We start from the raw sequence: 21,949 nt of genomic DNA, 5'->3' as shown, positions 1-21,949 counted from the left end.
TGGGGGCTCCAAAATCACTGTAGATGGTGATTGCAGCCATGAAATTAAAAGACACTTACTCCTTGGAAGGAAAGTTATGACCAACCTAGATAGCATGTTCAAAAGCAGTTACTTTGCCAACAAGGTACATCTAGTCAAGGCTATGGTTTTTCCTTTGGTCATGTATGGATGTGAGAGTTGGACTGTGAAGAAGGCTGAGCGCCAAAGAATTGATGCTTTTGAACTGTGGTGTTGGAGAAGACTCTTGAGAGTCCCTTGGACTGCAAGGAGATCCAACCAGTTCATTCTGAAGGAGATCAGCCCTGGGATTTCTTTGGAAGGAATGATGCTAAAGCTGAAACTCCAGTACTTTGGCCACCTCACGCAAAGAGTTGACTCATTGGAAAAGACTCTGATGCTGCAAGGGATTGGGGGCAGGAGGAGAAGGGGACGACAGAGGATGAGATGGCTGGATGGCATCACTGACTCAATGGACGTGAGTCTGAGTGAACTCCGGGAGTTGGTGATGGACAGGGAGGCCTGGCATGCTGTGATTCATGGGGTCGCAAAGAGTCAGACATGACTGAGTGACTGAACTGAACTGAACTGAATACTCCCTTGTAAAATGTAATTTTAAAAATATAACAAATATATAGGTAAAATGTAGATACCCAGGAGAAGGTATAAAAACATACTTGCTGCTGCTGCTGCTAAGTCGCTTCAGTCGAGCTCAACTCTGTGTGACCCCATAGATGGCAGCCCACCAGACTCCCCCATCCCTGGGATTCTCCAGGCAAGAACACTGGAGTGGGTTGCCATTTCCTTCTCCAATGCATGAAAGGGAAAAGTGAAAGTGAAGCCACTCAGTGGTGTCTGACTCTTAGCGACCCCATGGACTGTAGCCTACCATACTTAGTGTCCCACAAATAGAAGCAGCCTAAAGAACAGTATCATGTGGATTTCAAAGAAGCGGCGTCTCTAGGTGAGCTTTAGCCAGTGCTTGAAGTGGGGGAAAGGAAACAGCTCAAGGTTCTCCTTTGGGTGGTTCATGTACTTTTGCTTCTCCATTTCTGGAGGAATACACACTGAGCATTGGCTTAGCATCGGGTCAAGGGAGGAGCCGGCTGGGGTGGTTTGGGTGATGGGCGGCAGACCTGGGAAGTGATCCATCTCAGTTCCTTTACTGGGATCTCAAAGTCAATCTATGGTGGTATATTTCTGGCTTAGTTCCCTCATTACTTACTTTCATACCTTCGTTATAAATTTCCAGAATAAATGGCATTGTACCATAATCCTAGAAGTGGAACAGATTCCATGAAAACAGCCCTACAGAATAAGAAAAAAATCTTAGGGCTACCATTTTTTTTTTTTTTTTCCTTTTCTACTCACTATGTCTCTTAATGATGCTTTTTTAGAATACCTGCCCTTTATGAAGGGCTTCCCTTGTGGCTCAGCTAGTAAAGAATCCGCCTGCAATTCAGGAGACCTGGGATTGATCCCTGGGTTGGGAAAATTCCCCCAGAGAAGGGAAAGGCTACCCACTCCAGAATTCTCACCTGGAGAATTCCATGGACTTTATAGTCCATTGGGTCACAAAGTGTCAGACACGACTGAACGACTTTCACTGAGCTCTTTATGAGAAGTCCGGCATTTCTAAGATGCATATACAGTTGCAAGGAACGGGATCTAAACTTCCTTTGCTGATAAGACCCAGTCTGTGGGATTTGGGAGTGAAGTTAGATCCATGGCCTTGTATTTTCCCTGTTAGAGTGAGAAAGTCTTCAACTGAGTGCATACTCAATGGGTATACCATCGGGCAGAGCACTGCTGCAGGCGATGTAGATGGAGGCAGGAAGGGTTCTAAAGACTGCTGTCCTTAAAGAAGCTTAAATCTCCTTGAAGTGCACCATACATAAGTTAGTTACTATTTAAAAAAAAAAAAAAAAACTTTTATCAAAACCTGAGAAGGATGTTCCGTTTTTGCATAAAGCACTTTAATCCCTGCCTCATGACTTTCAACAAGGAACTCTGCTGCTGAAGAGAGAGAAAGAAGAAAGAATTTGTGGTATAAGGCATTCCTATAGCTTGTGTTTCTTCAAGTAACAAAAACATGAAGCACTGGGAATTCGATGGCGGTCCAGTAGTTAGATTTCATACTTTCACTGCCATGGCCCAGGTTTGATCCTGGTTAGGGAACTAAAATCCCACAAATTCTCTAGGTCAGGAAGATCCTCTGGAGTACGAAATGGCAACCTACTCCAATATTATTGCCTGGAAAATTCCATGAACAGGGGAACATGGTGGTCTACAGGCCATGGATCACAAAGAGTTGGACACGACTGAGCACTGAGCAAGCTATGTAACAACCCCATAAAGGATTAATGATAGTTGTCTACTTAGCATTAGTTTTACTAAGTATTTATTTTTGAGCTATAATAAGGGGATAGGTGTTTAGTAATAAGATTATTTGGGTAAATGAGTTGGAACTGGAAATGCAGTACATCAAGATTTCCAGGAGAAATATCAACAACCTCAGACATGCAGATGATACCATTCTAATGGCAGAAAGTGAAGAGGAACTAAACAGCCTCTTAATAAGGATGAAAGAAGAGAGTGAAAAAGCTGGCTTAAAACTCAACATTAAAAAACTAAGATCATGTCATTTGGTCCCATCACTTCATGGCAAGTAGATGGGGAAAAAGTGGAAGCAGTGACAGATTTTATTTTCTTGGGCTCCAAAATCACTGCAGATAGTGACAGCAGCTATGAAATTAAAAGACACATGCTCCTTGGAAGAAAAGGTATGACAACCTAGACAACATATTAAAAACCTGAGAATATCACGTTGTCAACATAAGTCTGTATAGTCAAAGCTATGATTTTCCCATTAGTCATATATGGATGTAGAGTTAGACCATAAGGAAGGCTGAGCACCAAAGAATTGATGCTTTTGAACTGTGGTGCTGGAGAAGACTCTTGAGAGTCCCTTGGACAGCAAGGAGATCAAACCAGTTAATCCTAAAGAAAATCAACCTTGAATATTCATTGGAAGGACTGAAGCTAATGCTGAAGCTCCAATACTATGGCCACCTGATGCAAAGAGCCTACTGGTTGGAAAAGACCCTGTTGGTGGGAAAGATTGAAGGCAGGAGAAGGGGATGACAGATGATGAGATGGTTGGATGGCATCACTGATTCAATGGACAACAGTTTGAGCAAACTCCAGGAGACAGCAAACAACAGGGAAGCTTGGAGTGTTGCAGTCGATGGGGTCATCAAAAGTCGGTCACAACTGAGCGACTGAGCAACATACAGTACCTACAGAGATCCTACAACCATAACCAAATATGTCGCCAAATCAAAGATTTGATATTTCTTAAATTTCCCCTAAAATTAGATAAAATTGATATGACTGACTGTGGCTTCCTGGACATACTTCATCCATACAAGACAAGAGGATTTTCATGTGATAGTAAAATAAAGGCTTTTAATCTTAAATAAACAATATCTGTGAATACTCATCTTACTATTGTAAAGTGAAGTGAAGTGAAGTGGCTCAGTCGTGTCCGACTCTTTGCAACCTCATGGACTGCAGCCCACCAGGCTTCTCCGTCCATGGGATTTTCCAGGCAAGAATACTAGAGTGGGTTGCCATTTCCTTCTCCAAGGGATCTTCCCGACCCAGGGATCAAACCCGGGTCTCTTGCATTTTAGGCAGATGCTTTACCATCTGAGCCACCAGGGACTATTGCAAGAAAGAGTCAAATCACATTATTTATTTTTGTCAGGCATCCGAGATTTTCATCCTCCTCTTGTCACAGACATCACCTTAGCAGAGAGTGAAAACCCCAGGAAGGTGAAAATACAGAAGCAATTCCGCTGACTGTTTCTCAGAGGTCAGCGTGGATCACACTGTCTGCTCTCTGATGAGGTCTGTGACGCTGTGTTACAGATGGCGCATCTTACAGGTTGTTCCCAGTGACGAACAACACACTGCAGAGAACACTTCAGATGAATCTGAGCAGCAGTCTGAACGCTCCTTTAATTTGAATTTCTTGATTCCAGGGCTGATAATTCTTGTCCTGGAAGAGCACACTGCTCTGTTTGGGCTCCATTTCAATAAGTGTCTCCTTGGAATTTTTTCCTCCCCTTGGCAGCACACTCAGCAGTAAACAACTCCACGGGACTGCCATGCAGTGACACACACTGCAAGAGAAAGGCAGGAGCCTCTTCATGCCCCATAAAGTGGCCAGTACAACCTTCAGCTTTTGCACAGCTATGTCTCTCACTAATTTGTATCACCTTCCATCCCCACACTCCAGGGCATTTTCTGGAGATACCATTATGAGGCCAAACTGTATTTCTTCATCACAGAGAAGTATTAGCTACATTAGAAGAAAGCCCATATTACTTAATTTAATGTTTACATTAGAAGAAAGCCCATATTACTTAATTTAATGTTTAGCTGATTCCTCACAAAAGTGGGGCTTGATAGAAATTCAAATGCTGCAACTTCACGTGGTTTTAAAAATATCACCAAAAGGACAATTTAGACTGGGTACCAGAAATATGTTCTTCTCTTTCTGAGATGGTAAAATTCCTTCCCTGACACTTTCTAGCTTTTCCCCCCTTCAGGAACTGTCCAGGGAAAGGATGTACAATAAATATGATTTTCATATAATAGATCTGTACTCATACTTGGAATTAGAAAATCTCATCATTTCTATGGGTATCTTTAAGAAAACCATAAACTACACCCTCCTTCATTTCATAATGTAATTATCACCACCATCTTCTATGCATTTAAAAAATGTTTGTTTATTTATCTCTTTATGGCTGCCCACAGGCTTTTTCTAGTTTCAGTGAGCAGGGGCTACTCTCTTGCTGCAGTGTTTGGGCTTCTCTGCAGGGGCTTTTCTTGTTGCATAGTATGAGCTCCAGGGTGTGCAGGTTTCAGCAGTTGTGGGGCATGGGCCTAGTTGTTTCCCAATATGTGGAAACTTCCTGGACCAGGGGTTGAATCCATGTCCCCTGCATTGATAGGTGGATTCTTAACCACCGGACCACGAGGAAAATCCACCACTTTCTATATCGATTGAACATGTACTCTGACCTCTATTAGGCACTGGGGATAAAGAGATTAATAGGGCAATCTTTGGCTTCCCTGGTTGTCTCAGTGGTCAAGTGCAGGAGATATGGGTTTGATCCCTGGGTCAGGAAGATCCCCTGGAGGAGGAAATGGCAACCTACTACAGTATTCTTGCCTGGGAAATCCCATGGTTAGAGAAGCCTTGTGGGCCACAGTCCATGGGGCTGCAAAAGAATCAGACACATCTTAGCAACTAAACAACAACGAAGGCCATCTTTACCCTTCAGTTCAGTTCAGTTGCTCAGTCGTGTCCAACTCTTTGCGACCCCATGAATCACAGCACGCCAGGCCTCCCTGTCCATCACCAACTCCTGGAGTTCACTCAGACTCACATCCATTGAGTCAGTGATGCCATCCAGCCACCTCATCTTCTGTCATCCCCTTCTCCTCCTGCCCCCAATCCCTCCCAGCATCAGAGTCTTTTCCAATGAGTCAACTCTTCGCATGAGGTGGCCAAAGTACTGGAGTTTCAGCCTTAGCCTCATTCCTTCCAAAGAACACCCAGGACTGATCTCCTTTAGAATGGACTGGTTGGATCTCCTTGCAGTCCATGGGACTCTCAAGAGTCTTCTCCAACACCACAGTTCAAAAGCATCAATTCTTCGGGGCTCAGCTTTCTTCATAGTCCAACTGTAGCATCCATACATGACTACTGGAAAAACCATAGCCTTGACTAGACGGAACTTTGTTGGCAAAGTAATGTCTCTGCTTTTGAATATGCTATCTAGGTTGGTCATAACTTTCCATCCAAGGAGTAAGCATCTTTTAATTTCATGGCTACAATCATCATCTTTACCCTTATGTAAATCCAATAAATTTTGCAAAACAAATTCTGCAATCCAAAATTCTAATGCATTTAAATTACCTTACCATTGGCCAGAAAGTGAAGGGAAAGAACCTTAAAAATGAAACCTTCAGTAGGGAAAATACAGCCTGGGGAGGGTTGGGACTAGCACTGTAAAAGAAATCAGACTTCTCTTAAGCAAGAGAGCCCACAGTGATGGGCTGAAGAACACTCTAATTCCTCCACCCAACATGGCCACATCCTAACCTCCAGAATCTGTGCATGTTGCTGTTGTTTTTCAGCTGCTCAGTCGTGTCCAACACTTTGTGACCCCATGGACTGCAGCACACGAGGCTTCCCTGTGCATATGTTGCCTTATATGACAGAAGAGACTTTGCAAGTGTGATTAAATTAGATCTTGAGATTATCCTAGATTATCTGGGTGGGCTCAGTCTAACTACAAGAGTCCTTAGAAAAGGGAGCCAAGAGGATGAGAATCAGGGGAGAAGATGTAAGGACCAGACCAGATGTTAGAGATGAGAAGAAGCGCTGGTACTGGCTTTGAAGATGGAGAAAGGGGCCATGTGCCAAGGGGTGTGGGTGGACTCTACATGAAAGTAAAGGCAAGGAAATGAATTCTCCTCTAGAGCTTCGCAGGTGGTGCTAGTGGTAAAGAACTCGTCTGCCAGAGTAGGAGATACAAGAGACATGGGTTCAATTCCTAGGTCAGGAAGATCCACTGGAGAAGGAAATGGCAACCCACTCCAGTATTCCTGCCTAGAGAATCCCATGGACAGAGGAGTCTGCTCGGCTACAGTCCATGGGGTCACAAACAGTCCGATACAACTGAAGAGACTCAGCATACACCTAGCACACACACACGAGTTTCCAAAGAAATGCAGCCCTACTGGCACACTTCAGATTCCAGAACCATAAGAAAATAAACGTGTGGCTTAAGCCACTAAGCTTGCAGTTATTTGTTACAGCAACGACAGGAAACTAATACAGACTCTCTTTACCCCACTAGAAGCTAGACTTGGTTCCCAGCACAAAGACAGATACATTTGATCCTTGCAGCTCCAAGTATAATAAACCTTTGTGCATGTGTGGTCAATCGTGTTTGACTCTGTGACCCCATGCACTGCAACTCTCCAGGCTCTTCTGTCCATGGAATTTTCCAGGCAAGAATACTGGAATAGGTTGCCATTTCCTCTTCCAGGGGATCTTCCTGACCCAGGGATCGAACCTGAGTCTCCTGCATTGGCAGTCAGATTCTTTGCCATTGAGCTACCTGGGAAGCCTTCAATAAACTTTCAGCACTGGCCTATCCTAAATTGACTATTTCTTTGAACTTATCTTCTACCACTCTCCTTTGAAATCATGTCACTTCCTCTATGTTGACCTCCAAGCCATCCCCCCAGTGGATGAAGCCTGCCCGATCTCATGTTGTTCCCTTTTTCTGACACTCACAGCTTCTTCACAAATCTGCATGTCCTCAGAGACGCCTTCCTTGACCGCTCTGTCTTCAAGCAGCCATGTCATGCTCCTGACACCACATTCTATTTTGCGTCACAACACTTACAACTACCTCATATATTTGCTCATGTACCCATCTCCCCTGATAGAATGTAAGCCCTGTTTTGTTCACTGCTATATGGCCAGAACCTGGACAATTTCTGCAACACTTGCTCAACGCAAAATTTTTAAGTACACAAAACTACTATGGGGGTCTTGATTGGCACGGCAAATAGTACTGGGGTATTTCTCTTTCTCCAGATAAAGAACATTAGCTCTAGGCCTTTCCTTGTTAGAGTATCTAATCTTTGTATACTTCAAGTTAATGAGGAAAAATGAGCAGCAACTTCCCTTGGAAATATTAAGAAAGATATCTTTCACTTTCTGACTGAGAGAAAGGGAGAGTTTTATTTCAGACGAGGCAATAGAATAAATATGCTATATGGAAATAATTGTTGAGTTGAATTGTTGAAATCTAACTTCAATATCTCTCTGAGTCCTAAGACACTCCCTCTCTTTCTCTTTCTCCCATCTTTTATATACTTATGTATATACTTTATATAGCAAAAGATACATATTGGGATAGTACACAATTTATGAAACTTTATTCCACAAATAAAACCTATAATAATATCTCAAAATGCTATGAATTACTAATAGGTGGATCATAGATCTGGCTCAAATTGAGTAACTTTCTATAAGACCTAAGCTATTACAGAGAATAAGAAAATGCTTATGACTGAGAAGACACTCACAAGTTCATATTTTAACCAATATAACAACACTTGTGTGTAATATGATAATAAATATAATAAACACAAAATAATAAAAATGGTTTTTAAACAATCAAACTATAATTTACAGAGCAAACCATTTCCTGCCTAAATCAATCCTCTTGTGAAGTACTTCACTCATCCTAATGAAGTTATTAGTGTTCAGAACATTTTTATAAATTCAATTGGAATTACCATCAGAGATGGAAGAAAGAAGATACACAAATGGCCAGCAAACATAAGAAAGAAAGCTCAACATCATTAGTCATAAGGGTAATGCAAACCAAAACCATGGTGAGACAATATTTCACATCACTAGGATGGCTGTGACTTAAAAAATGAAAAGTGACCTGTGTTGATGAGGATATTCATAAGCTGGAACCCTCATATATTACTGGTGGGCATGTGAAACGGTGCAGCCACTGTGGAAACAGTTTAGTAGTTCCTCAAAAGTTAAACACAGAATTACCATATGACCTAGGCAATTCTACTTCTAGGCATATACCCCAAAGAACTGAAAACAGATACCCCAAAATACATGCACACAGATGCTTACAATATTTAACACTATTCATGACACAAATGTCCATCAGTGGATGAACGGACACACAAAATGTGGCATATCCACGCAGAATCCATACTGATGCTATTCAGGCATAAAAGGAAGCATTGATACATTCTATAATGTAGATGAACCTTGAAAACTTTATCCTAAGTAAAAAAAATCAGATAATAAAAGGTCATATACCATATGATCCCATTTATAGGAATGTTCAGAATAGGTAAACCCACATGGACAGAAAGCAGATTGGTGCATATAAGAGGCTTAGGTGGAGGGGAAAATAGAGAATGACTGCACAGTGGATACAGAAAGAGTTTTCTTTTGGGTGATGAAAATATTTTAGAACCAGGTAGAGTAGTGGGTGGGCTTCCTAGGTGGTGCTAGTGGTAAAGAACCCACCTGCCAAAGCAGGAGACATAAGAGATGGCAGTCCAATTCCTCGGTCGGGAAGATCCCCTGGAGGAGGGAATGGCAACCCACTCCAGTATTCCTGCCTAGAGAATCCCGTGGACAGAGGAGCCTGGTGGGCCACAGTTCCATAGGGTTGCAAAGAGTCAGACATGACTGAAGCAACTTGATACGCGTGCACAGAGTAATTGATAGTTATACAACACCATGAATTTACTAAATACTTTGTATTTAGATTGGATTGTATACTTTAAAATGGTTAACTTTATACTACATAAATTTCATCTCAATTAAAAAATTTCTTTTTAAAGATGAGAAGATTCTTTTTAATTCTCCAGGGCTACCTACGTAGTGACATATCATGTTGCTTGTGGTTAGTTACTTAATAAATATTTATGAAACTTAATGGTATAAAGTATTTATGCCCTGAAAGCAAGTTTATTTTTTAGAATTGGTCAAGATCATTTTAGGCCAAGTCAACTGAATAAGTTATCAAATTGAATCATGCCATCTTAGTTGTAAAAATAATAATGTGTAACTATAAAATCACAGACCACTGCCAGAAATGAATAAAAGTGAGCAGGACCCTGTGGGGCCTTTCCAGGGATAGATCTCCCAACCCCCACCCCTCAGGTTCCCCGTTTCTTGTTTGAAAAGCTTTAGCCTCCTAGGCCTTCCCCAAGTTCCAAAGAGCAAATTTAATTAGAGAAGTGAGAAAATTCAGAAACAAAGGAAAGCAGTCAATCAAGACAAAACAGAGTTTAGCCATAAAACAAAGTCAAGGGCCTTTAGTTCCTTCTCAAGAGCTAGCGATAATATCCTGAGCCATATCTTTGGGTTGTTTTGAAGATACTAAAACCCCCATCAGGTGGAAGAAGCTAACTTCAAGCTAACACCAGAATGTTGACCCCAGACAGTTGGAACCAGATGTTGATAATGTTGACTCCTGAAATACCACCCAATTCTCCACCATCAACCAATCAGAAGAATGTCCACGAGTTGATCAGGTACCTTGTGACCCTCTCCCTCAACTTACCTTTAAAAGCCCTTCCCTGAAAGCCATTGGGGAGGCCAGGTCTTTTGAGCATGAGCTGCCTGTTTTCCTTATTTGATCCCTTGTTAGATACTTTGCAGTAAACACCGTACTTTCCTTCACCACAGTCCAGGGTCAGTAGATTGGCATTACTGCGCAGGGGCGAATAGACTCTGGTTTGGCTTGGTAACTCATGTTTCCCACTGCTTAGAGAACCTATTCCTCAAACCCTCAGCCCACATGTCACCTCCCCTTGGAGCTTCTCCATTCTCGTCAAGCAGAGCTTCCCCTTGACTCTTCCCCTTTGTACTGTACACAGCTACCCTAAGCACTTCCTCTTCTAGAACTTATCTGTCTTCCCACAGCAGTGTCAGATCAAAAGAAAACAAGAGTTTCATTTTACTGACAGACACTTAGCAAGAAGCACCATGTTGGCAGATAGAAGGCTTCACAAATGTTTGTTGAATGACGAATGAACAAAGTTTTTGGTGGTCTGTAAACTGACTTGAGAGACAACTTGAAAATCAGAATTTCCTATTTGTTTTGAGTAATATCAACATTCTGAAATTAATGTATACCCATCCAGTGTGGTTTTTGAAAGAAATTCTCTTTGGCTGTTTAAATTCTAATATCTTTGCTAAAATCCATCCCTGTCCTTTAATTGACATCTTATACTTTTTCTCCCTAGAGTGACTTGCATGCACAGAATTCTCAAGCATCTTAAGAAAGACGCTCTTAAGACCAAAGTTTTTCAAAATAAACCTGTGCTAACTTGCTCTCATAAAAGTAAACAACAGGTCTTTGTCATTAAGGAAGAAATATTTTAATATTTTTGTAATCAAGCTGCCACTGCAATTCTGCCAGGCCTCTCTTATCTCATGGGAACATCCTCTGATAACAATGCAGTTTTGTGCTAAATTTCAAACAAATCTGGGCCACTGCAGGTTTGAAGGGGTGGGGATGGTCATGTAATTATGTGGCTTCATTCTGTTGTTACCCAAAACAAGATGAAATTCTTAGCATTTTTCTTTGACATTGGGCCACTTCTTGAAACTTGAAACAGCATGAAACTTAAAAGCGTTCAAGCAAATTGAAATAAGAAAAAAAAAAATCAATGTTCAACTGAAACCACACCAAAGTGATAACAAGATTTTACAAAGCTATGCTTACAAATCTCCTGAGTTCTGTAACCCAGTCTTGTTTAAACAGCCAATCATTGGAATGGAATTCATATTACCAAAAATAGTACTTCCATCCCCCAGCACTCAGGGTTCTGATCACTACTTGGCATTATAGCATATATTTATTTGCTTATCTCTTTGTTGCCTTTTTGTCCCAATACCATGAGAGTTCTGTGGGGCAGGGACTGGGTATGTCTTATCATTGTTGTGTTCTCTGCAGGCAAAAGGGCATCTAACACAGCAGATTCTCCATTCGTATTTGTTGAATATATCATTCATTTAAAGTATATCCTAAAATTGTGATAATTAAAAGGAGATAAGTTATAAGAAAGATGTACCTCGAAGCAACTCAAAACAGTAAGCTTCACCCAGTCATTTTTAACAATTGCAAAATTCACACACTTGCTAGTGGAATTAAATCATTAGAGATACATTGATGTGATACAAAAGGGGACATAAAACAAAGTGCTCAGCTAAAGCTGAAATCACTATGTAGTATAGAACTTAATTTGATAAGTTATCAAATATTATTTGAATAAACCATCTAAGTAGTGGTGGAGTTTAAATTAAAACTTTAATATATCTCAAAATAAACACAGTTCTAGAGAAGACACTATCTTATTCTCTTGTATATATATGACTAAAAGTGTTAGTCGCTCAATTGTGTCTGACTCTTTGCAACCCTATGGACTGTAGCCTACCAGGCTCTCTGTCCATGGAATTCTGGAATGGGTTGTCATTCCCTTATCCAATGGATCTTCCCAACCCAGGGATTGAACCTGGGTCTCCTGCATTGCAGGCAGATTCTTTACTGTCTTGAGTCACCAGGGAAGCCCCATATGTGACCATATATATATATATGTGTGTGTGTGTGTATATATATATACACATACATACATACATAAATACATATATACACACACACTTTTGGTTTTTGTCTGCACTGAGCAGCATGAGGGATCTTAGTTCCCCAACCAGGGATCAAACCTGTGCTCCCTGCAGTGGACGCATGGAATCTTAACCACTGGACCATCAGGGAAGTCCTTGTGACCATATTTTTAACATGAGAGAAATAATGTACTCAGCAAGTATTTATAACAGGAGACCAAGGTAGTAATACTTTATTTGATTCCTGGTTCGTTATGGTATTTTTTTTTTCAGCTCTCCATCTCTCATTTCTACTACTGCACTCAACTCTTAGACTCAGTGATAACTCAGATTCATCTCCCTGGCTGGATCACCCTCTGGCTTCTTGGCTCAGCCCTTCTAGAAGCCCCTCACCTGATCCAGTGCCCTCCAGGGGCTGGCCTCAAAGACAGTTTGAATGCCATGTTCCCATCCAGCAGACACAGAGTAGAGTTTACCCATCTGAATCCAACTATATGCCATGAAAACCAACTGCTTCCCTACAACTTGAACATGGATTGAGGGTATAATTCCAAGTTGCTTACTTTACCCATAAATCTCAAGTCCACTCTCAACACAGGAAGACAAAAAAAAAAATCTAGTTCAAATTAAAAAAAATTTTTTTTTAATTTAAAATTTTTGGCCACACTGTGCAGCATGCAGGATCTTAGTTCCCTGACCAGGGACTGAATCGTGCCCCCTGCCTTGGAAGCACAGAGTCTTAACCACTGGGTCACCAGAAGAAGTTAAAAAATCTAGCTGAAATGTTCTTATTGTGGTCATGTGTCTGACTCTTTATGATCCCATGGACTGCAGCCCACCAGACTCCTCTGTCTTGGAGATTTCCCAGGCAAGAATACTAGAATGAGTTGCCATTTCCTTCTCCAGAGGATCTTCCCAACCCACAGATTGAACCTGTGTCTCTTTTGTCTCCTGCATTGGTGGGTGGATTCTTTACCATTAGCCCTGCATTGGGAAGCCCAGTAAATGAATCACGAGGACCAAATGCTTATAAGATAAGTATTAACAAGATTTCACAGCTAGTTCTGATGAATGAAAGAAGAAATTCAATAATAGCTTGTGTAGGGGCAGTGTGCAGAATGATGGTAAGACAGAACCTTCAAACCACTCATCCTAAAATACTGTGAGGTGGGGACCCACACCGTTACTATCTGAGGTGTATTTACTCAGGCTACTGGGCCCCACATGGCAGGGCAGTATAAGCTGTGCTGCTTTCTGGTTAACTGATGCAAAAACACAATGTACTGGCTTTTAAACATTTCTAAAGGCAGTGCATGCTTATTGTAAAAGCAAAACTCAGAAGACCTCAAACAAAATCGAAAAGTATGAAGTAAAATATAAACGTTCCCCCTCATTCCCCAGGGATTGAGAACGGCTAATAGCTTGGGATACACTCTTTCCAGGCATTGCTCATGAACCCACAAATTGTTTTTATAAATACAAAACTGGTTTCATATGCCATAATCACATTAAGTTATTTTTAACAAAAGCTCAGAACTATGTCTCTCTCATCCGGGTATTACATTTAAGTTTCTTCCCCACCTTCTAGGTATGAAGAGCAAGACACATTTAAGCCCAGTGATACATTTTAGGTATTTTGAAAAAGCATTTCTCTTTCTGAGGCAAGCAATTGGAAATATTCATAGAAAATGGATAAGAAGTATCACTGGATTGCGCCCTTTTCCAGCTGAACTCTGGTTTCTTTTGCTCCTCATGTATGTGGAAGTTTTAGCTGTCTCATTCCTTTGATATACTCAAATCCTCCTTGAGGGAGTTAAAAAAACACAAAACCTTTGTTTAGTTACATGGTACTCTGTGAGATATCAAATTTAACACATATTTAACACATACTATAATTATTACATGTTCTGGCTTCCCCTGCAAGGAACCCCTACAAAAATTTACATTTAAAAATTAAAGATTTGAGGATATCCCTGGTGGTCCAGGGGTTACGACTTCACCTTCAAATGCAGGCGGTGTGGGTTTGATCTCTGGTGGGGGATCTAAGATCCCACATGCCTCGGGGCCAAAAAAACCCATAACAAAAAACAGAAGCAACATTGCAACAAATCCAATAAAGACTTTACAAAATTCTAGATTTGGTTTAATGGGAGTCAAGCAGTGGCTCAGAAGGTAAAGAACCTGCCTGCAATGTGGGAGACATGGATTCAATCCCTGGGTTGGGAAGATCCCCTGAAGAAGGGAATGGTTACCCACTCCAGTAATCTGGCCTGGAGAATTCTATGGAAAGCGAAGCCTGGAGGGCTATAGTCTAAGGAGTCGCAAAGACTTGGACGCGACTAAGCGACTTTCAGCTTCATTTTCAAGCAGGAAAAAAAAAACCAAGATTCCCAACAACTACACCTGGAGGTATAAGGAGTTTACCAATAAGAATGTATAGATCCACCATCATCAGTTCAGTCAGTCCTAAAGGAGATCAGTCCTAATTACTCTTTGGAAGGAGAGTAATTACTCTTTGCCATCATGGTGCTACGTAAAACATTTTGCAGCTTAGTAACAATGGTGCAAGCAGTGAGTCAGCCAGTGTACACTAAGAACCTACTACTGTGTGCCACATACGGGGCTAGGCCTTAAGGAAACCAAGGAGGAGACAACTTTGCCCTTGAGCCACTGCTCAAGGCGTAGACCTGGATGATGGGGATAATGGAGGTAAGGGATCAATGACAATACAATGGTATGTTGGCCAGGAGAACTCAAGGAGTAGGTAACCCTGAAGTCAGGTGGAGAAGGGTTTCCAGATGGTGATAATGAACTAAGTGTCCTGAAAGATAAACAGGAATCCACCAGGTGAAGAACAGGGAAGAAACAGGGGACAAGGAAAAGAGCATGGTGCAAAGGAGAGAAGTAAGAAGACATAATATTGAGGGTGAGATGGAGAGCCAGGAGTGTCAGGGCCCAAGGCCATGTGATTAGAAAGTGAAAGTTGCTCAGTCATGTCCGACTCTGACCCAGGCCTGAATTCTCCAGGCCAGAATACTGGAGGGGGTAGCTGTTCCCTTCTCCAGGGGCTCTTCCCAACCCAGGGATTGAATCCAGGTCTCCTGCATTGCAGGCAGATTCTTTACCAGCTGAGCCACAGGGGAGCCCAAGAATACTGGAGTGGGTAGCCTATCCCTTTTCCAGAGGATCTTCCTGACCCAGGAATCGAACTGGGGCCACCTGCATTGCAGGCGGATTCTTTACCAACTGAGCTATCAGGGAAGCCATGTGACTAGAGGTGGGAGATGATGTCAATGACACGGGTTGTTGCTCTTATAAGCAGACGAGAACTTTGTGTGAGAACCTTGAATTTTCATTTTACCCTGACAGCATGGGCAAGATCAGTGAAGATTTTGTCAAAAACTAGGAAATAAATTGAACTGCCACTTAGTCTAAGTGAGTGTCAAAAAAATTCATGAGCTCCAGCTCACACACATGAACCACAGGAGAACTACTCAGGCCTCATGGGGTCTGTGTCCTATTACTTTGGATAAAAGGGTAACAGTCTTGGCGGTCTGGTTTCCTAGACCACAAAAGATAAGAAACAGCACATGCAAACATTTTTTATTTGGTATCTATATAAGATGATAGATGTTAACTAAAATGATTGTGAGGATCATTTCACAAGATATATAAGCCAAGTCATGATTCTATACACCTTAACCTGATACAGTGCTCTTATATCAATTATATCTCAATAATACTGAAAGGAAAAAAGAAAGAAACAGCTCATGGAAAGGGAGGGGAATGGAACTGCCAGAAGCCAGTGCACTTAAAACAGCAAAAAGGGACAATCAAGCATCAGGAGATGCAAGGTCGGAGGGCAGGGGAGCCAGACCAGGCGTGGTGGGGCGCCCTCTCAACCACTTGAAAAGTAGCTGTCAGGATCAAATGAGTTCATATTTGTAAAGATTTAAAATGCATGTGGGCACCAAATGAGTCTGATGTTATGTTATACTTCTACTAGAGCCAAGTGTAATTAACCCTGTATTTCAGTGAGGAAAGTGAGCTCGTGAATGTGCCCAACACGCCATGCCAGTCTGTGGAAGAGACTCAGCCAGGAAACATATCCTCCTTTTCTGACTCTTGAGACTTGTTTCTTTCCACGACTCCAAATAGTAGAGTCTGTTCAACTGGAGAAGACAGGAAAGTGTGATGCACTTAGTTGCAAATATAAGAATGACTCTCATGCAAAATACAAACCCGAGAGTTGCTGGAGGGTGAGCACCCTCATTGCCGCTGGTCCCCTGAATCCTGTGCTGTTCCAGGGAGGATGCCACTGTGGTAACAAAATGCCCTTCCACACCAAGGGGGCTGGCGGTGTGTGGGACCTCAGCCCTGATCTCCTGAGTTTTTCTTGTTGAATAAGCCAGAATGAAACTTGTGCCACCCTCCCTAATGGCTTCTGTCGACCTGCTTCATAAACTAGTATCTGCTTTGGTTTCTCTCTCTAATTTGCCCGATCCCCTACCCAATACTTCAGTCCCTACTCCAGAACTGGATCTCCATGCCCAATCTCTCTGAAAATGTTAGAGCTGCTTATTTGTTATACTCTTGCCCTTTCCCTGGGGGTTCATACTGCCTCCCACGTCTGCTCCCCACCTGCCATATAAACACATGCCCTTCATATGCTTGGACTCCTCATTAATGAACTTCTACTGGAATTTCCAGCTGATTTCCAGTCTCCAACCACCTGATTGCATAGCCAAGTACAGACAGCTTCAAGATGACAGATCGGGACAGTTGTGTTTCATGGACACTGTCACCAAAGCCATTTGTCTGTCCTCCCCTGAGACAGCCTCTGTGGCCAGGACAAATATAACCACATTTCCCTGAAAAACAATATTGTATGCAACAAAAAGGGTAAATTGTGTTTGGCTTTCCTTCTGCATAAAAGTCAATGGGAATCAGATTTGGCATGGCCCATGCCTCATGAGTTGGCAAATGGCCAAGCATATCCTCAACCAGACATGCTTTTTATATGTCAATACAACTTTTCCCGTGGTGCAGTTAAGCTATACATGAGGCTGATCTCCGAAAATAAATACTAAATACACTTCTTTGCCTTAGTTTCAGATCTGTAAAAGTAGAACTGATCACCTGAAATGTTTACATAATTCACTGGAGAACTGTGAGAAATGAACTATATTTGTTAGCATTTTTGAAGATGAAAGGGATATTATTGAAGCATGTACAGTATTCCAAAAAAAACCCACTTATTTCTCAGTTTGTGTTAAAAAAAAAAAAGTTCTGTGGGACTCAATTTTCTTTTAAAATTACCCAAGAACCCAGAAGTACATTAGGAATTTTTGTACTTTTGAAGGTCCATGAAAACCTTCTTTGGAACTGCTAGGGACAAAGCCCCATGTCTGTCAGCAAAAAGGACACCTCTGTTAAGAGAAGATTAGAATTGTGATGAAAACTGATACAAGCCAGAAAATTTTAAAGTTACCGGTGGTGCTTCATTCTAAATGTATGCCACGGAACTCCTGGTTCTCTACAAAGTCTGGATTTTAAAGACAAAGCTGGCTTTTGTCTTCAACCCTCAGGCCTTTTTCAACTAGATTCATAGTCACACAATTATTTAAACAAATGTATTTGAACTTTCTTAAGATAAAAGACTGATTCTTAGGTTAATGAGTGTTGTAAAATGCTTGTTGTTTGAGCAAGTGGGTTTGCTCCACCTACTGACATCTGTTCCCGTAAACACCAGACAAGCATCGCAGGTACTGTGAAAATACAAGTCTCGCAGGGGACACTAAGATATTTTTGCTCTTGCTGGCTCATGCTGGCTATTCTCATAAGTCAAGACTGGCCATCTTTCCTTTAATAAAGGGATATGGTTGGTATTTAGTCACTAAGTCGTTTCTGACTCTTTCTTGGCCCCATGGACTATAGCCACCAGGCTCCTCTGTCCATGGAATTTCCCAGGCAAGATACTGGAGTGAGTTGCCATTTCCTTCTCCAGGGGGTCTTCCTGACCCAGGGATCAAACCTGCATCTCCTGAATTGGTGGGCAGATTCTTTACCACCAGAATTCAGATTCTGAGCCACCAGAGAAACCCTTAATAAGGGGATACCCTTATTTTAAATGCCCTGAGTTAAGCTGCTTGTAAAAATAGATGGTTGCCAATTTCCATTGCTAAGAAAATCACACCCAAGTATATGAAAAGCAAACAGAGGCAGGGAGCAGGTGATAAAGTAAAAGCAAGTTGGGCAGGTGAAGTTTCAAGGACGTCGCAGTCAAGGCGCTCTCCACAGGGGAGAGGGTGAAGAGAACACGGTCTTACCTCCCCTCCCGGGCAACTGCCTCACTGAAAGATGCTTCTTTGTTTACAGCTTGGTGAAGGTCTCCAATAGGATCTATCAGAGCAATCTTGTAAATAGCACGAGATCTTCATGATTCTAGTAATAATGTGATTTCATAATGACAACAATCAAGTATCTTAAAAATACACAAAGCAGTGAAACTTGCTCTGTCTGAGCAGCTTTGTTAAAAGTCCCTTAGACCAACAATGAGTCTTACCAGTATGCAGTATATCCATGAAATATTCTTTATACAGCTGTCCTTTCTCCCCATGGGAGATTCTAGATTGGGACTGGGTTGGCAATAGATAGATTTCTTCCTCTTATATTGTGTGTGTGTGCTTAGTCACTCAGTCATGTCCAACCCTTTGCAACCCTATGGACTGTAGCCGGCCAGGCTCCTTTGTCCATGGGGATTCTGTAGGCAAGAATATTGGAATGAGTTACCATGCCCTCCTTCAGGGGATCTTCCCGATCCAGGGATCGAACCTGTGTCTCCTGCGATTCCTGCATTGCAGGTAGATTCTTTAGTGCTGAGCCACCAGGGAAGCCCAGATAGATAGATAGATAAACAGGAAGATAGGTAGACAAACAGGGAAATGATACAACAGGTAGATAGACAGATTTTAATTCCATAAGTGATTCTGATGAGCTCCCCGCTGCTTGTCTTAAATGGTAAGTGGCTATATCACTCAACTGCCAGTATAAATTAATTCATGGTTTCTATGTAAGTAGGAGCACAAAATACAAGATACACCTCAGGCTTTATTTCAGCCAGGTTATTCCTTTGCCCTCTTATTGAACATGTATCTTCCTTCAGATGCTCCACTGGGGGATGAACTTATGAAGAAGACAGCCCTGTCCTTTGGTGTATGTGGCCTAGTGCAAAGGGTAGACACACAGAAGAGCATCGTAGCACACCCGGCAAGTGTGGAAGGCGGGGGAGAGTGTTCGTGGCAGTAGAGAAAAGAGAAGACTGATTCTATCCCGAGAAATTGCAGAAGGATCCACAGAGGAGGGGACAGTGGAGTTGGGACTTATTCAATGAGGAGGTGTTTCAAACTGGTGAGGGATGGCCACAATGGGGGTCCACACAGAAGGATCAACATGTTTAATGATGTGTGTTTTGGGGGCGTACTGAGAAGTACAGGGTGGCCAGGTTACACTCTGTGAGAGTGAGGGGGGTGGGGAGAAGAGGCAGGAGGCGGAGCAGGGGGGGCCATGAGTTGGGGGGATATCAGGAATGTGGTGCAGGGGTGACATCACCGGCAAAACTGGGATGGGGATCCCTCGGAGCCTCCAATACTAGATGCTTCATTTGCGAAAAAAAACACTCAGAGCTTAAAACCCTCTGCCATACTTTTTCAAGTGATGCTCATGACCATATGAGATAATTACATTTAACATTATAAAAGATGATTTTAATGAATTTTGTTGTTTCCACTAAGCGTTCTATATTAAGCTTTGTGTAAAAAGCACCACTTATTAACCAAAATACTCAGAAAAACAAACTGTTGAATCAGCTCCATGCTTTAATATTTAAGGTCACGGTCAGTTCAAAATGATATGAAATTCATTTTGGTGTGTGCATGTTTGGAGAGGGGACTCTAAGGTGTTCAGGACCTATTTCTCTATCACTAAAAAGCAGGATGCCTGTGGTGACTGGTGAGTCACATAATACAGCAATCAGAGCATCAGTGTTTAATAGTGGCTCTGACCCAGCCACTCGGCACAGATACACAGCTAGGGATGGTTAAATTGTAGCCGTGCTCTTTGGGGTCTAATAATGTACCTTTTCTATTAGATAAAACTAGACAAGGGATGTTTAACATCTCTTATTAGTTAAAACCCACATGTAAAGTCTCACCAGAGAACGTTTCTGCTGCTATGGTGAATTGTTACTCAATATTTAATTTGCTAGGGAGACACTGGAGAAGGAAAGAAGCTTCCCAATTAGGACGTCTCTCCACACCGCCTTCTTCGATCAGGTCCGCATACTCCCAAAGGACGGATTACAGAAAGCCAGGACTCAGCTTGCTGAGCTCCTCTCCTGCTGTTGTCTTCCCGAAGCAGTCCTTTGCCTCTTCCGCCCTTCTCTTTCAGCTGTTTCCTCAGAGGTCTCTTCACCTGGCCAGCCTCACAGTCCACCCGGAAACAGATAATTCGCAAGCACAAATCCTCAGCTAGACTGGCCTACTCTTTGTGGGAAGAAAGAGGGAGGTGAGAAAGAAGAAGAGGAGAAGAGAGAGGAAGGGGGTGAAGAGCTGGTTGCTGACTTCTTCAAGGTAGCGATTTCTATGAATAGATGTCTCAAACAGTCATTCTCATCTGGTTGCCCATTAGAATAGCCTGAGGAGTTTTTAAACAAAGCCCAGTATCCCGACTCCACTCCAGGGATGTGATCGAATTTGCCCAGGGTGGGGCCCAGCGATGGATATACTGTATAAGCTCTCCAGGTGCATCTACTGGATGGCCGCAGTTGAGAACTCTAATTCTTTAACTCTTTGGAGGACACAACAAATGTCCATGGTGTGTTAACTACCGTCAAGATACTTAAAGACTGGGAAGAAAAGCCTGAAATGGCCTCTCAGAGAGGCCGCCAAGAGGTACAAAACTGTGCGGGGAGTTCTTCTGTGCTGCAAGGAAAGGCAGGGCCTCGAGACCTACGGGAAGACACACTGAAGGTGGGATGTGTGCTGGGCCTTGAAACAAGAGCTGGGTTTTCGTCAGGTTCTCTCTCCTCATCCCCACAGCCACACCACAGTCTAGACCCTTCTCAACGGATTTCATTTCCAGGGGGTTTCCTTTCCTGCTTGTCCCCCGTCTGTCCTTCCCAGGGTTATGCCTTGAAATCATCAGTCCTGTCTCACCACTGTTGTTGTCAGTCTTTCAGTTGTGTCCGGCTCTTTGCAGCCCCTTTGACTGCAGCACGCCAGGCTTCCCTGTCCTTCGCCATCTCCCGCTGTTTCACCATGACTCTGCCCAAAACTTACTGGTAGAATAAAAGCCAAGCCACAGGTTTCTCCTGCTAGGCCTGAGGCCCCCTTATGAACTTCACAGCACTCGTTCCAACCCAAGCATTTTCTCTATTCCTTCTTAAATTCTGCTTTCTCTGCTAGAATGAATTTCCATGACGACAAGCTCTGTTTCATTCGTTCGTACCCACACCGACTGGCACAGGGCCTGGCATAGAGTGAGTGACCAGGAAATATTTCCTGGATGTAAGGAAATAAGAGTGACTGAGGAACTTCCCTGGCAGTCTAGTGGCCAAGACTCCACCGTCCAATGCGTGGGGTGTGGGTGCAATCCCTGGTCGGGCAACTAAGGTCCCAC

General features: G+C 42.5%; 1 protein-coding gene across 7 annotated transcripts in view; it reads right to left on the bottom strand.

Moving 5' to 3' along the window:
* Positions 1-21,949, bottom strand: part of PHACTR2 (phosphatase and actin regulator 2) — a 301,267-nt gene that overhangs the window by 189,658 nt on the left and 89,660 nt on the right. The window contains exon 1 of one of the 7 annotated variants that reach the window (XM_061428178.1): positions 10,206-13,068. The exons of the other annotated variants lie outside the window; for them this stretch is intronic. Coding sequence (XP_061284162.1) covers positions 10,206-10,257 — 52 coding nt within the window. The 5' untranslated portion in view covers positions 10,258-13,068. Of the gene's footprint in view, positions 1-10,205; positions 13,069-21,949 lie in introns of those variants that run through there. 7 annotated transcript variants of the gene reach the window in all.

Source organism: Bos javanicus, chromosome 9 (assembly GCF_032452875.1).
Source record: "Bos javanicus breed banteng chromosome 9, ARS-OSU_banteng_1.0, whole genome shotgun sequence".
Classification (NCBI taxonomy): Eukaryota; Metazoa; Chordata; class Mammalia; order Artiodactyla; family Bovidae; genus Bos; species Bos javanicus.
Note: the sequence above shows the minus strand (reverse complement) of the source record. Positions and strands in the feature narration are given on the sequence as shown.